Source organism: Bos indicus, chromosome 17 (genome assembly GCF_029378745.1).
Source record: "Bos indicus isolate NIAB-ARS_2022 breed Sahiwal x Tharparkar chromosome 17, NIAB-ARS_B.indTharparkar_mat_pri_1.0, whole genome shotgun sequence".
Classification (NCBI taxonomy): domain Eukaryota; kingdom Metazoa; phylum Chordata; class Mammalia; order Artiodactyla; family Bovidae; genus Bos; species Bos indicus.
Window position 1 is genome coordinate 69,622,263 of NC_091776.1, and position 14,917 is coordinate 69,637,179.

Below are 14,917 nucleotides of genomic sequence, written 5' to 3' on the forward strand. Positions count from 1 at the left end.
GCCCAGCCGTTGACTTCATCTCCTGGGGCTAGAAGAGAACGGTGGTTTCCTTGCTCTTCAGGTCTCAGTTCCCAGGTCATTTCTGGCAAGTGGTTGGGGGGGCCCTCCAAGTCCACCCCCTGGGGTTCCAGGTCTCTAATTGCAGTTTTAGCAGTGGGTTCCCACCATGCTCCAACTCTGTGGTTCTGAGACTCGGTGGAAAGAGCCTGGGGTGGAGTCAGAAGTCTACGCTGCCTGGCAGGGCCCTGGCTGTCTCCCCTCTCCATTTCCCGGTGTCTGCAAGGGCTCAGAGCACAGCCAGCATGCCCTGCACGTGGCCCTGATGTGGGCCCTCCTCCCTCAGCCCCTCTCCCCACTGAGAGCACCCCCCGCCAAGGCCCAGCCTCTACCAGTCAGTCCTGAGAGGCGTTCTCTCCTAGCACTGGCGTCAGGGCCGCGGCCAGCTCCAAGGGTCCGAGACTCCAGGGATGGGCCTTGAGGTCTCTTCTTCAGTCTGGAACAGCAGTCCCCAACCTCTTCAGCACCAGGGACCGGTTTCGTGGAAGATAGCTTTCCCACAGACCTGGAGGCGGGGGATGCTTTTGGGGATGATTCGAGTGGGTTACATTTATGTGCACTTTACTGGCGTTATTATTCCATCAACTCCACCTCGGATCATCAGGCATTAGATCCTGGAGGTTGGGGACCCTTGGTCCAGAACCACCAAGTCTGGGAGCCTCATGCCATCCCTCCTCTCGCATCCCACAGAAATCAGGGGGAAATGGCCCACACCTGCCGTGGCACCATCAACCTGTTCACCGCGCACTTCGACACGGAGGACTCTTGCGGTATCGTGCTGACCAGCGGGGGCAGGACCTACCACCTCAAGGCTGGCTCGGAGGTGGAGCGGCAGCAGTGGATCACCGCCCTGGAGCTGGCCAAGGCCAGGGCTGTCCGCATGATGAGCAACCACTCAGGTAGCCAGCGCTCGGCGTGGCGGGAGCACGTGCAGTGTCACGGGTCTGGAGGCCGAGGGAGCTGAGAGTGTTGGGGGGACGATGGTGACCGACCGGCAGACCCACCTCGCCCTGCCCACTCAGCTCCGCGTCCTCAGCAGCCGGATGGACGTTAGACGGCAGGGGTGGCCGGCAGTTCTCGGGGTGGGGATGTGTGTGGTGGGCGGGGCTCGGTGTGCCTTTCTTGGGTCAACCCTGGTTCCTGGGCTTCAGCAGAAGCTTTGGATGCTGTGATGGGTCAGCTCCAGAGGCAGAAGGCGGGGCGGGAGACCAGGATGGTGGGCTTGCGCCTCAGGCCAGACTTCCTCTGAGGTCTGCTTCGGAGACTGAAAACCATTTAGCCAGAGCTGCCCCCTTCGCCAAGGTGGAAGGTTGGCTCAGAAGTCCTAAGCAAGACATTTTATATTTTACTTTCATGCATTAATTTTTTTACCATGTGATGTCTTTACAAGATTCGTAAACCAACAGTTTCAAAGGCGCATGCTGTGAAGTCTGCCCTTGACTCTCTGCCCAGCTGACCACCCTGTTCTGCCACACAGGGGCCACCGAGCTTCTGGGATCGTGTGTCTTTACGTGTGTATATTCAAATAAGTACATTTTTTTTTGGCTGCACCGTGCAACCTGGGGGATCGTAATTCCCTGAGTAGAGATTGAACCCGCACCTCCTGCATTGAAAGGCAGTCTTAACCACTGGACTAAGGGGAAGTCCCACAAATAAGTACTTATTTTTAAAAAGTGCAATCCCCCACTTGGCTGTTTTTTTTTTTTTTTTTTTTCTGTTTAGCGATAGTAGATCTTGGGATTTCTCCCTGTGAGTGCATGAAAAGCTTCCTCCTTGTTTTTGCAACACTGCAGTGTCCCTGTGCTGGGGTCCCGCCAGCACGAGCCTCTCAGTGCATGTGGAAGGCAGGTCACTGAATGTCAGTCCGACCTTCTGTTTTGGTCTCCACTAGTTAGAATGTGGGTCCCCCTTACCATGATGACTCTCTTCCTTGGGATCCACACTCTGGTGTTTGAGTGTGTCAGCAGCGATGCTGAACTTGGCAAGGGGCTCCCCCACCAGCCGATTGTGTGCCTCCCAGCATCCTTCCAATTCAAAGATTTCTAAGTCAGTGGGATCCAGTCCGCCTGGGTTCAAACCGTGGCTCCCTTCATGGCTGTATGACCTTGGTCAAGGTGCTGCTTTCTGATGGGCTTAATCATAGAACCACCCCCTTGGAGGTGTGGTGAGGGCTGACATAGTGGGTGATATGAACCTGGCACATGGCTTGGCAAATGCTTAACGGAAGTCAGCTGTAGTTACTGATAATAGTCACCTTGGCAGCTTTAAAATAACACAGACTCCCAGGTCGCTGGGCAGTGATAAATCTGAATGAATGAGAGCAGTGTTGGGAATGGGGTGGGCAGAGGGCACCTGCAATCTCCCTGGATAAGATTGCCAAATGTTCGTAAATACAAATAGAGGCCCCCGAGTTTCATTTGAACTTCAAACACACAACAAATAATGTTTTAGTGTAAATGTGTCCCGTACAATGATCAGGGCATACTCATACTGCAGTTTGTTTATTGTTATTCAGATGTAAAGCGTCTTTGGCCTTTCATCGGCCTGCATTTAGCTGCATCTTGCGGGGACGTGACGCTCAGCCCGCTTGGGAGCGTCTCAGTCGGAAACCAGAGCACGTCCTTTCATTTGACACAGGAGGGCGCCAGAAGACGGTTCATTGCTTTCCTTGCTCCTGAATCGGTGCCTGAATCAGTTCCCGAAGCGCCAGCCGCTTGGCTGGCGTGCCACGTACCTTTCAGGATTTGTGAATCATTTTCAGATCTTCAGGCCCGCCTCCCAGTGGGTGCCAGGAGGTTGTGAGCCGTGAAGCCACCGCCGGACACCCCTATCTCGCGCCTTGCTCCCACCATGGGGTGGCTAATCCAGCCCCTCGGGGGCTCCCTCTCCTGCCCTGCTCCCCCAGGCTGACCTGCCCCCACGTTGATGTCATAGCCCTATTCTGATATCACAGCCTGGGACTTGGAATTACCCCGGGCCACCCAGATTCTGCCCTTAGAGCAACCAAGGTGGGCGTTCAGGCAGGGGCTGCAGGGGGGTGGCTGGCCGGTGGCCCTGGGGGCTGAGCCTAAAGAACATCTGGGCAGCCTGCCGTCCTAGAGCTTCAAGATGAAAATCCTCTAAAGGTAGGACCTGGAAGGCTTTCCTGCTGTCCCTGTTGGCTGTGATCCCTCCAGGTGAAAATAAATCCCTGGGGAGTCGGGAGGGGGCTGTTGGGGCTCTGGAGAGAGCCCCTGGAAAGCCTGCTGCCTCTGTGCCTCGGCTCGCACGTGGCCTGGAGAGAGAGTCGTCTCTCCTTGGTCCCCTCGGCACTCCTCTCATTCAGAGGAATGGCTTCCTGAAATGGGGGCTTCTGGCTTGTTGAGTGGGTGGGAGGCGCTGCTCCTGAGTGCTCGGAGAATGCTTGCAAGTACTGAGCCATGGCTTCAACCGTGGCCACCCCCAGAGGCTGAGCGGGGGTGGGGTGCGCTCGTCTCAGGACAAACGGAAAACACGGCCACATTCAAGCTGTTACCCCTCAGATTCCCAGGTCCCAAGAAGGAGAAGCCTCCTCCGCTGAGGTGGGCAGGTTTACTGAAGTCTTTCACGAGCTGATTAAGGTAGTAAAATATTGACTGGCATGGATTAGACAACAGCAACAGTACACACGCAGACACACGCACACGCACACACACACACACACACCCAGAAACACTTCTCTGTAACTTAGGTGGGCACGAAGGCCACTGGGGTGAACACGTTAAAATTCTTAGGGGAGGACCATCGAGACTCTGACGAGATGATCAGGTGGTGCTCAGGAACTCCCATTTTAAATGTACACATTTCTGTTTTAAAAAAATACTTTTTTATTTATCTTGGCAGCTCCAGGCCTGAGTTGCAGTGCCCAGGGTCTTTAAGCTTTGTTGCGGCACGCGGGGTCTTTAGTTTCAGCGTGTGGACGCTTTTTTTTTCCCTAAATTTTTGGTTGCCCTGAGTCTTCATTGCTGCACACAGGGGCTACTCTTCATTGCAGTGCACGGGCTCCTCGTTGCAATGGCTTCCCCGGTGGCGCTAGCGGTAAAAGGCCCGGGCAGTGGCACTCCACTCCAGTACTCTTGCCTGGAAAATCCCATGGGTGGAGCCTGGTAGGCTGCAGTCCACGGGGTCGAGAAGAGTCGGACACGACTGAGCGACTTCACTTTCACTTTTCACTTTCCTGCATTGGAGAAGGAAATGGCAACCCACTCCAGTGTTCTTGCCTGGAGAATCCCAGGGACGGGGGAGCCTGGTGGGCTGCCGTCCATTGGGTCACACAGAATTGGACACGACTGAAGCGACATAGCAGTAGCAGCAGCCAAAGCAGGAGATGTAAGAGATGCGGGCTCGATCCCTGAGTCAGGACCCCTTTTAGGAGGAAATGGCAACCCACTCCAGTATTCTTGCCTGGAAAATCCCATGGGCAAAGGAGCCTGGTGGGCTACAATCGACAGGGTTGAAAAGAGTCAGACATGACTGAAGTGACTTAGCACTCTCGCGGAGCACAGGCCCCAGTCGCAAGGGGTTCAGCAGTTGTGACCCATGGAGTCAGAGCTCACAGGCTCTAGAGCATGGGCTCAGCAGTTGTGTCTCATGGGATGAGTTGCTCTGCCGCACGTGGAATCTTCCTGGAGTGGGAATTGAACCTGTGTCCCCGGCACTGGCAGGCGGATTCTTATCCACTGCACCACCAGGGAAGTCTGTGGTATGAACTCTTAGTTGTGGCATGTGGGATCTAGCTCCCCAGAGGGATTGAACTGGGGCCCCCTGCACTGGGAATTTGAAGTCTTAACCTGTAGACCATCAGAGAAGCCTGAGAAACCCCATTTTTAATATGCATTCCAGGCAGTGCTCCTGTCAGCCCCCCACGGATCTCCTTTGAGAAACACGGTCTACTCAGACTTCCTGGATGGCTTGCTGCACCCGTCTTGCTTCCCCCATTTCCAAACTGCATGTTTTCCGTGGAATGAGGGTTTAATTCTGGTTTACTGCCATGTATTTTTTTTTTAATGAACGGGATCCAGAGAGACGACGGGCAGTGTGGGGAGTCCCCCGGGGGCACTTGTACCTGTATCCTTGGCCGCTGTCTTCCTGGTGTGGGTGAAGCCTTCTCTCCTCCTGAGAAGAGGGACTGTGTCCGTACTGGGAACGCTGCGCCCTTCGCCATGAAGACTCTGGCTCCACGGTCCTCACCTGGACTGAGAGAGTAGGACTGTGGGTGTGAATTGTGTTTCACCGAAGCTGATAGCAGCGAAAAAGGCGTTGCTGACCAGAGGGTTTGGCTTCCGTTTCTCTAGTGGCCCCAGGATGAACATTCAGTGGTACTGGGGGCAGGGGGGTGGGCAGCCACTGCTCATCGATAGGTCAGCAGCTCGAGATGGGAATTCTCTGGTCACTCTGGCTGTGGATCCGGGGCCCCCAGAATGCCACACGGCCTTCTGTACAGATAAACAGATCTGTGCCCAGTTTGGCAGGAGGTGGGGGGGTCTGCTTCTGGTTTCTAGCCCTTTGGATTAGGCGGTGTCCGGCGTTCAGGCGTTCAGGCCTCGAAGCCCCTGGTGGTCTCAGCACTTCCCTCCAAGCTTCTAGCCCAGGTGAGAGGCAGGCCTCTCCTGGCCTGTAGTCCTCGGCTCACAGGTTGCGGGACAGAGGGGCTGAGCCCACCCAAACCCTCTGAAACGTGTATGAGTCAGCTTCTCTCTCCCTCAAACTCTTCTCTGCCCTGACTCACATCTGGGCCACTTCATCCAGTAAGACCAAGGGAGGCACAGGGTGGGGGCAGTTAAGATTTCCCCTCAGCGATGCCAGGACAGGAAGCCCAGCTCACCCCACTCCACTTCACAGGCCCACCCTGGTATCTGGGGAGAGAAAAATCTGTGCTCAGTTTGAGAAGTGAGTCACTGGGGGGGTTTTGTCAAAATCGAGGCCCAGCCTCCTCATCCTGAGGGCTCTTTGCAGGAGCGCCAGTCGCTCTTACTTTGCAGGGGGGGTTTTTGTGAAAATCGAGGCCCAGCCTCCTCATCCTGAGGGCTCTTTGCAGGAGCGCCCGTCGCTCTTACTTTGCAGGGGGGGTGTTTTGTGAAAATCGAGGCCCAGCCTCCTCATCCTGAGGGCTCTTTGCAGGAGCGCCAGTCGCTCTTACTTTGCAGGGGGGGGGGTTGTGAAAATCGAGGCCCAGCCTCCTCATCCTGAGGGCTCTTTGCAGGAGCGCCAGTCGCTCTTACTTTGCAGGGGAGGGTTTTGTGAAAATCGAGGCCCAGCCTCCTCATCCTGAGGGCTCTTTGCAGGAGCGCCAGTCGCTCTTACTTTGCAGGGGGGGTTTTTGTGAAAATCGAGGCCCAGCCTCCTCATCCTGAGGGCTCTTTGCAGGAGCGCCAGTCGCTCTTACTTTGCAGGGGGGCGGTTTGTGAAAATCGAGGCCCAGCCTCCTCATCCTGAGGGCTCTTTGCAGGAGCGCCAGTCGCTCTTACTTTGCAGGGGAGGGTTTTGTGAAAATCGAGGCCCAGCCTCCTCATCCTGAGGGCTCTTTGCAGGAGCGCCAGTCGCTCTTACTTTGCAGGGGGGGTTTTTGTGAAAATCGAGGCCCAGCCTCCTCATCCTGAGGGCTCTTTGCAGGAGCGCCCGTCGCTCTTACTTTGCAGGGGGTGTTTTGTGAAAATCGAGGCCCAGCCTCCTCATCCTGAGGGCTCTTTGCAGGAGCGCCAGTCGCTCTTACTTTGCAGGGGGGGGTTTTGTGAAAATCGAGGCCCAGCCTCCTCATCCTGAGGGCTCTTTGCAGGAGCGCCCGTCGCTCTTACTTTGCAGGGGGTGTTTTGTGAAAATCGAGGCCCAGCCTCCTCATCCTGAGGGCTCTTTGCAGGAGCGCCAGTCGCTCTTACTTTGCAGCTGCAGCAGCGCCTTGTGTGGAGTTGTTGCTCAGTAAACACGTCGGTTCAAAGAGGCATGAAAGCCTCAGGAGGGTGCAGGTGGACTCAAGGATGCTGCGGAACCCAGGGGACGACAGAAGCAGACAGAAGTCTCAGGAACCGGCCCATACCTGTCACCAGTTATCAACTCAGTCTTGTTTCTTTGTCTCTGCTCTCTTCCCTAACCTTGCATCATTTTGAATATTTGTCAACATTTCAGGGTGTGTGTCTAAAAGATAAGGATGCCTTTTTAAAAAGGTTAATATAGTCAAGGTACCGTTATCATATCTGAAAAATTAACAATGCAGTGCACTGAGGCCTTTTTAAAGGAACTTGTACTCTCCCTGGTGACTCAGAGGTCAGGAGGGAACTAGAAAAGGGGGTCGGGGCCTGAGAAAGGGGGACACACACGTGCTTCCAGCAGAGAAGGCTGGGCTCTCTTCAGAGTCTGAAGAAACCAAGGAGAAAGTTAGTGTCTCTGGGAGAGAATTCTGGCCCTTCCAGAAGAAGCAGGAATTGGCACAGGGCACGGCTTCCTGGAAGGACAAAGACCTCAGAGGGCTCGGCCTTGCCAGGGCTTGCAGGGTGGGGAAGGGACGTGAGTTGGAGTCAGTTCTCAAGTATCCTCTTCAGCAAAGGCGAGAGCCACCAGGAGGGAACTTTGCAGAGCGACAGTGTCCTGTTGTGTAAGCGGTGTTGGCAGTTTGGATTCAGATGTGACCCTGTGCCCACACAGATGGCAGCGGCTTACCCTGAGGGACTCATGTAAGTCAGTGCTGGCGGAAGAGGCTCAGGGTAACTGGGTCACTCTCCAGCGAGTTGGAATGTACGCGCAGAACGCGAGCAGGTTGACAGCTCAGCTCTCAGGGAGGCTGAGCTGGGTTTTCAAAGCGAGGGCGGTGTTTGTTCCAACTCTTCCCAGAGACCCTCTGCCAGCTGGCAGAGCCCAGGAGCCCATGGCCCAGAGGTGGTCCCCTTATTTCAGTAGAAAAAGAAGCATTCTGAAATGTCTGTACTGGAGGTGGACTTCGTATGAGGATTAATAGGTCAGAGTCGTTTGACCAGAAAGATAAACTAAAGACTCACTTGTCTGCATTCCGTCCATTCTTACCATTAAGATGCTTTAAGCATCATTTTCCTGCCAGGGCAATTGTCCTGATACTAATTGTTTCCTTTGTAACTAAAGGGCATGATAGCACTTAGCTTTGTAATTATCAGATTGAGAAGGCTTATGCTTTGTTGCCATTTAAATGTTAACCTACTTGTGGAACTGTGGGCATGAGCACCGGTCTCTGACGTGGGTGGGGTTGGCAGCTCGTGTCGTCGCTAGTGGTAAAATACGTGACCCGAACCCAAGGTGAGCTGGGATGGGACATCTTCCTGGGTTCCTTCTGCACTCGACTTTGCCAGCTTGAGCTTTGATTTGGAGAGAAACTTACAAAGCTCAAGGCTAGGTATTTGGGGCTGTGGCACCAGCAGGTGGCAAGTTCACCCCGACAGGGGGCATAGCTGAGTCTCATTTGCATGACAGTGTGCAGGGCTGTGGCTTAGTAAAGGGGGCACAAGATTTGGGACCCTAATTTTGCCTTGAGTCATTGTGTAGCTTAAAAACAAATTTTGAAAGTTGGTTTACAATGTTATGTTAGTTTCAGGAATACAGCAAAGTAATTCAGTTATACATATATATGTATGTATGTGTATTCTTTTCCAGATTCCTTTCCATTATAGATATTACAAGATACTGAATGTAGTTCCCTGTCCTGTACAGGGAACTTATTACTTATCTAGTAATAGTAGTGTGTATCTGCTAATCCTAAACTCCTAATTTATCCCTGCCCCCCCCCCACACTTTCCCCTTTGATAACCATAATACTATTTTCTATATTGGTTGTGAGTCTGTTTCTGTTTAGTAAGTAAGTTCTTTTTTTTTTTTTTAAGATTCCACAAATAAGTGATGTCACTTTTTGTCTTTCTCTGTCTTACTTTACTTAGTATGATAGTCTCCAGGTCCACGCATGTGTTGCAGATGGCTTCATTCACTCTTTTTTGTGGCTGAGTAATACTCCACTGTGTACACACATATATATTCCTTATCTTCTTTACCCATTCCTCTGTCGACAGACACTCAGGCTGCTTCTATGTCTGGCTGTTGTGACCAGCGCCGCTGTGAACACTGGGGCACCCATACCGTTTTGAGTTAGAGTTTGTCTTTTCCGTTGTGTAACGAGCTTTTAAAATTTACTTAGTTGCCGCCCACAGGATCTTCACTGCATCATGTGTGATCTCTTGTTGAGGTGCAGACTCTCAAGTTGTGTGATCTCTTACTGAGGTACAGAGACTCCCAAGTTGTGTGATCTCTTACTGAGGTGCACAGACTCCCACGTTGTGTGACCTTTTGTTGAGGTGCAGAGACTCCCAAATTGTGTGATCTCTTGCTGAGGTGCACAGACTCCCAAGTTGTGGCACTCGGGCTCTGCAGCGTGTGGGATTTCAGTGCCCTGACCAGGGTTTGAACGCGTGTCCCTTGCACGGCAAGACCAATTCTTAACCATGGACCACCGGGGAAGTCCCTTCCGTTGTGTCACTTTTGACGAGGCCCTTAACCTCGCTAAGCCTTCATTTCTTTGCTCCTCAAAGGGAGGATCATTGCTGTGTCTTCAGGTAGTCATGAGGGTAAGTAATGACCATTGGCAGGGGCGTCCAGCAGTGGAGATGGCCACTGTAGAGGGCAGTGCCACCAAGCGCCCAGGTGTCAAGCTAGCCAGGTGGCTCTTGCTGGGAATCTGCCATTTTCCCAGGACCATTCTGTGAGACTGCCTGAGGTAAAAAGGGTGTTCTAAACATTTCTGCTTTTTAAGATGAAAACCTTTATTGTTTTGTAAAAAGATTGAATGGAAAAAAGAAAAGTGCAAACCATACTGGGAAATGAACAAAATGGAGAAAAATCTCAACTGTACTAACCTAGAAATGATCACAGTTAAATCTTTACTGAACAGCATCGCAAACATTAATTTATGCATACAGATGCATTTTTATATGTAATTTCACACTACTGGAAAATTCACAATATTCAATATTGAAACTGGTTCATTAAATTCAACACGTTGCAGACATTCTGAGCCAAAAAAATATGCATCACTGTTTATTATGGAAGCTATCCTATATGTTTCACGCATGTGTATCTAACACACTTATACCATACATAGCCCCACGTTCTTATCACTCACCTTCCAACAATTATCAATTCATGGCCAGTCGTATTTCACCTCATCCCATCTTCTGGTAACCCTCCATTATTATTATTTTTTATTGTGATAGATGCACATGACACAAAATTCACCATTAGTGACACTTAGCACACTCACAGCATCGTGCAGCCGTCACCTCTAATTCCAGAACACTTTCATCATCCCCAAGAGGAAGCCCCATGCCCATTAGCGCTCACTCCCTGTTCCCCACCTCCCTCTGCTCCTGGGAACCACTAATCTGCTTCCCCACTGTTATTTTAAACCAAACCCCATCTGCAAATATTTCACATGTCTCTCTAAAACCCAAGGACTCAGCGCTTCCCTGGCAATCCAGTGGTTAAGACTCCAGACTTCCACTGCAGGGGACGAAGTTTCAATCCCTGGTCTAAGATCCCACATGCTTCACAGTGTGGCCAACAAGTAAATGAATAATCAAAATACAAGGACTCTTAAAAGCATCCATTCGAGGCCACTGTCACACCTGAATCAGCAATTCTTTCATCTTGTCACCTGTTCGGGTATCTAATTACAGTGTCTTTTTTCTTTCTTTGGCTGAACCCTGTGACACGTGGGATCTTAGTTCCCTGATCAGGGATCGAACCTGCACCCCCTGCATTGAAAGGCGGGGTCGTTAACCACTGGACCACCAGGGAAGTCCCTGTAATGTCATTTTTAATAGTGCGTGATATCCATGGGGTGGATATAGCACAATTTAATCAAACATTTTCTTAACCATTCGGGTTGCTTGCCGTGTTTCCTTATTATCCAAAAAAAGCACTGGGACAAGCATTTCTGTGCTCGCTTTCTCTTTTCTTTGGCTGTGGTGTGGTTATTTCCTAAGGGTAAATTCTTAGAGAAAGGATTACTGGGTTGAATGCACACTTTCCATTTTGATACTTGGAGAGTTATAAAGGTTGTTCCAGCAAACACTGCCTCAGCAGAAAGTGCACAGCATGGCTAAGGGAAGGTAAACCCACAAATACCCTCGCGTGAGCCTTGGCCATCATAACTTATCCAGAAGGGCCTATGGTTGTCCATTTTTATGGAAATGCCCCCATTGCACCGGGCTCAGGGTCTCCCAGATGCGATCACAGCTCACGGCCATCAACTGATACCCACACTCAGGAGAAAAATGCCAGGGCGCCCCTGCGGCCACAGCCCAGGCAGCCCATCCGCGGAGGGAGGCAGGAGCTGTCCTGGAGAGGGATGAATTCAGGAGGCCCCAAGGGCAGAGACAGGCTGGTTCGCAAACACGCCCGTCAGGCTGGAAGCCGGGGACGCTTGGAGGAAATCCACACTCTCCTGTGGAGAAGAGGAAGGAAGGGGGAACCGGTGGGAAAAATCATCCTCCGCTCTTGCTTCAACTTGACTCTCTGTGCCATTAAAACATGGCAGGAAAGGCAGCTTGAAAGAAGCAATGAAAACACTGCCGTGATCCAGCCATCGCCACTCCCTCCCAGCTCCCCGCACACATCCCCGCACAGCGAGCCGAGCTCTCCTCCACTTAGCATTACAGCATCCGTGTTCCGGGCCAGTGTTCGGCAGCCTCGCCTGTCCCTTTTTCACGCCTGGCTTCTGTTCTGTGCAGAGCCGGTGCCCCAGCTTCCTCATCCCGCCGTCCTTCGGCTGGACGCTCGGGCTTCTTACGGCTCCAGCCTGCTGCACAGGTGACGGCCTGCGGACCCTGTCTCTCTTGCAGCTCCCTCTCTTTGCTGACGCCTCCCTAGGAGACGTTGTGCTGGGTACTGGTGCGATGGTGTCGTGGGTCTTGACTCCCCTCTCCTCTGGCCTTGTTTCCAAGAAGGATATGAGTTCCGCTGACCCAGAGAGCACAGGTTCGTCAGGCATTAGTCAAGCAGCACGACGTGCGTGTGCATCATCTAGAGATGCTCAGGCACTGTGGACGCGTGATCAAACCTTTTCTCACATGGAATACGTGACCACTAACAGCTTGGTGGTGTGGCCCGTGGGTTCTGATCAAATCTTTTCTAGCATGGAATACGTGACCACTAACAGCTTGGTGGTGTGGCCTGTGGGTTCTTTGAGGACCAGTACGACCTTCTGCAGGGCTTCCCAGGTGGCTCAGTGGGTAAAGAACCTGCCTGCCATGCAGGAGATGCAGGAGATATGGGCTCGATTCCTGGGTCAGGAAGATCCCCTGGAGGAGGGCAAGGCAACCCACTCCAATATTCTTGCTTGGAGAGTCCCACAGACAGAGGAGCCTGGTGCGCTACGGTTCATGGGGTGGCAAAGAGTCGGACACGACTGAAGTGACTGGACACCTAGGACCTTCTACTCCCTCTCTGTGCCTGTGGTCAGCACGTCCCACAGACATTTGACAGTGCTTCTGAAAGGCAGCCTCAGGCGGCCCTGCCCCCTTCCAGCCTCTGCCGTCCGGGCCTCCCTGCACCTCCAGGGCTGCGCTTGCAGCTACGCGAGCTGGACAGATGAGACTCTGAGTAACAGGGACCCACGCCTGTCCTTCCCTGAAAGAGCGCCAGAAAAAACAGGAAGCACTTTAAACCAAAAGAATAGTTAATTATTTTTGGCGGTGCTGGGTCTTTGTTGCTGCGAGTGGCCTTTCTGTAGCTGCGGTGAGTGAGGGCTGCTCTTTGTTGCGGAGCTCGGGCGTCTCACTGCAGTGGCTTCTCTTGTGGCTCCCAGGCTCTAGAGCATACAGGCTCAGTAGTTGTGATGCACGGGCTTAGTTGCCCCAAGGCATGTGGAATCTCCCCGGACCAGGATTTGAACCCGTGTCCCATGTATTGGCAGAAGGATTCTTATCCACTGGACCACCAGGGAGGTCCAGGAAGCACTTTTTAAACTTTTTTTTTTTTTAAGATGGAGCATTTTAAAAATCTTTATTGAATTTGTGACAATACTTCTTGTTTTTTGGCTTCTTGGTCGTGAGACATGTAGGATCTTACCTCCTTGATCCATGATCAAACCTGTAGTCCCTGTATTGGAAGGTGAAGTCTTAACCACTGGATCACCTCAGAAGTCCCAGGAAACACTTTTTTTCCCCAGTTTCTTTGCAGAATGAAGTAGCAATAGACTCGAAGGGACAGAGGAGGGCTCAGTCTCGAGCTTGGGTGATGGGGCGCCTTTGCTGATAGGTGCCCCGCCCGACGCCCCCTGCCCAGCCCTGCCCTTTGCTTCTCCTCCCCTCACGTCTGGTCTAGCTCTTGTTACACAGAAACCAGCCCATCCCCTTTGCTTCAGACGCGCTTCCTGCTCTTCCGTATTCCTCGGCTCATTATTTTCCCTCTTACATAGTATTTCATGTGTGCCAGTCAGATTCTCAATTTAATACGAAGCGAAAACCCTTAATCTGTCCATAGTCTATTTAAAACCAAATGAAGGTGCCCGAACCACATGATTGCTCGGGCTGAGAGCTCAGTCCGCTTGGGGCTCAGAGGCCCCAGCCAGCAGAAAGGCACGGTTATTTAGTTTATTTTAAAAACTGCGAGTCGTCCAGTGCCGTTTTTCTCATTGCCAGTGCCAGTCCTTTTGCAATAAATGTGCTGCAGTGATCCATCTCCTCTCGGAAAATGGCCAAGCGGTTGTCCAGAGCAGGTCCTAGGGCACATTCGGTCACCAGTGAGCGGCGGGGCTGCTAAAACTCTGAGCAGTGCGCTGTCCTCGGCGCAGCCCCTGCGGAGTCGCGACTCGTCACTTGTGAGATGGGGACACACCACACACTTGTGACTCTGCCATTTCCCACAGCCCGCTGCAGTGCGCTCAGGCCACTGAAATACCGTTAAGCCCTTTTGATTTAATCCCCTTGGCATTTGTGGATCTGACTTCTGTCAGACCACTGCGTTTCAAGCAACCCAAAAGTAAATGCCATGTCCCAATTTTATTTTAATATTAAAAATGGAGTTTTCTTGTCCCACTAATACACACACACGGGGAAGGAGTAGTGAAAGTTGTGCTCACAGTGGGAAGCAGCAGCCCCTGCCCACAGCCTTCCATCATTCCTGCGTCATGGTCCCACCACACACTGAATCATTTGTCCTTGGGCTCAGGCCCCAACCCGAGTTGTGGGTGTGGAGAGGCCGGTCTTGGGGGTTTCCTGGCCAGGGTACCCACTGTCCACCTCTCCACTGAAGGCTGCGCTCCTCAGACACATGTCTCTTGGTGTCTCTGTGTGTAAGGTGACTGCAGGTGGGCTGGAGCATTCTGTCCTGGGGCCAACCGGAGGGAGAGAGACCCATTAAGGAGCACACCCCGTTTCTTCTCCCTGCACCCCACCGCCGAGGCTGACCCCGGGCGGTGCTGGGTTTGGTGCAGGCACGGCCAGGGCAGCGGCTCAGTGAGTCATGAATGGTCTGCTGAGAGGAAGGTGCTTTACCCCTGTTCACAGGGGCGACCTCAGCCCCTTGCCCGAGATCTCTGTTAGGAAGTGGAGATGCTTTGTTCAACATCTGTCCGTTCAGCTAGATTGCTGGCTGCCAGGAACGTGCAGAGCGCCGGGCCTGCCACAGTAGGTGCCCAGGATTTGAATGAGTGTGTGAGCAGTGGTGCTGAAATCCCGATGTAGAGTTTTGCAGCTCGGAGCTGTGCTTTGCCACATTCCCTGGATGAGGACCCAGTGAAGAGCAGGAGCAGAAAGCGTCGTTTTGCTTGCTGCCTGGTGGGGGAAGCCGGGAACAGGGAACTCTGCTTAGACGCTGGCCCTGGAGCTTGAAG

The 14,917-nt window shown here is 52.6% G+C and overlaps 1 protein-coding gene across 2 annotated transcripts in view; it reads left to right on the forward strand.

Moving 5' to 3' along the window:
* Positions 1-14,917, forward strand: part of OSBP2 (oxysterol binding protein 2) — a 124,133-nt gene that overhangs the window by 25,753 nt on the left and 83,463 nt on the right. For both annotated transcript variants that reach the window (XM_019978013.2, XM_019978012.2), the window contains exon 2: positions 748-956. In XM_019978013.2, coding sequence (XP_019833572.1) covers positions 748-956 — 209 coding nt within the window. The remainder of the gene's footprint in view (positions 1-747; positions 957-14,917) is intronic.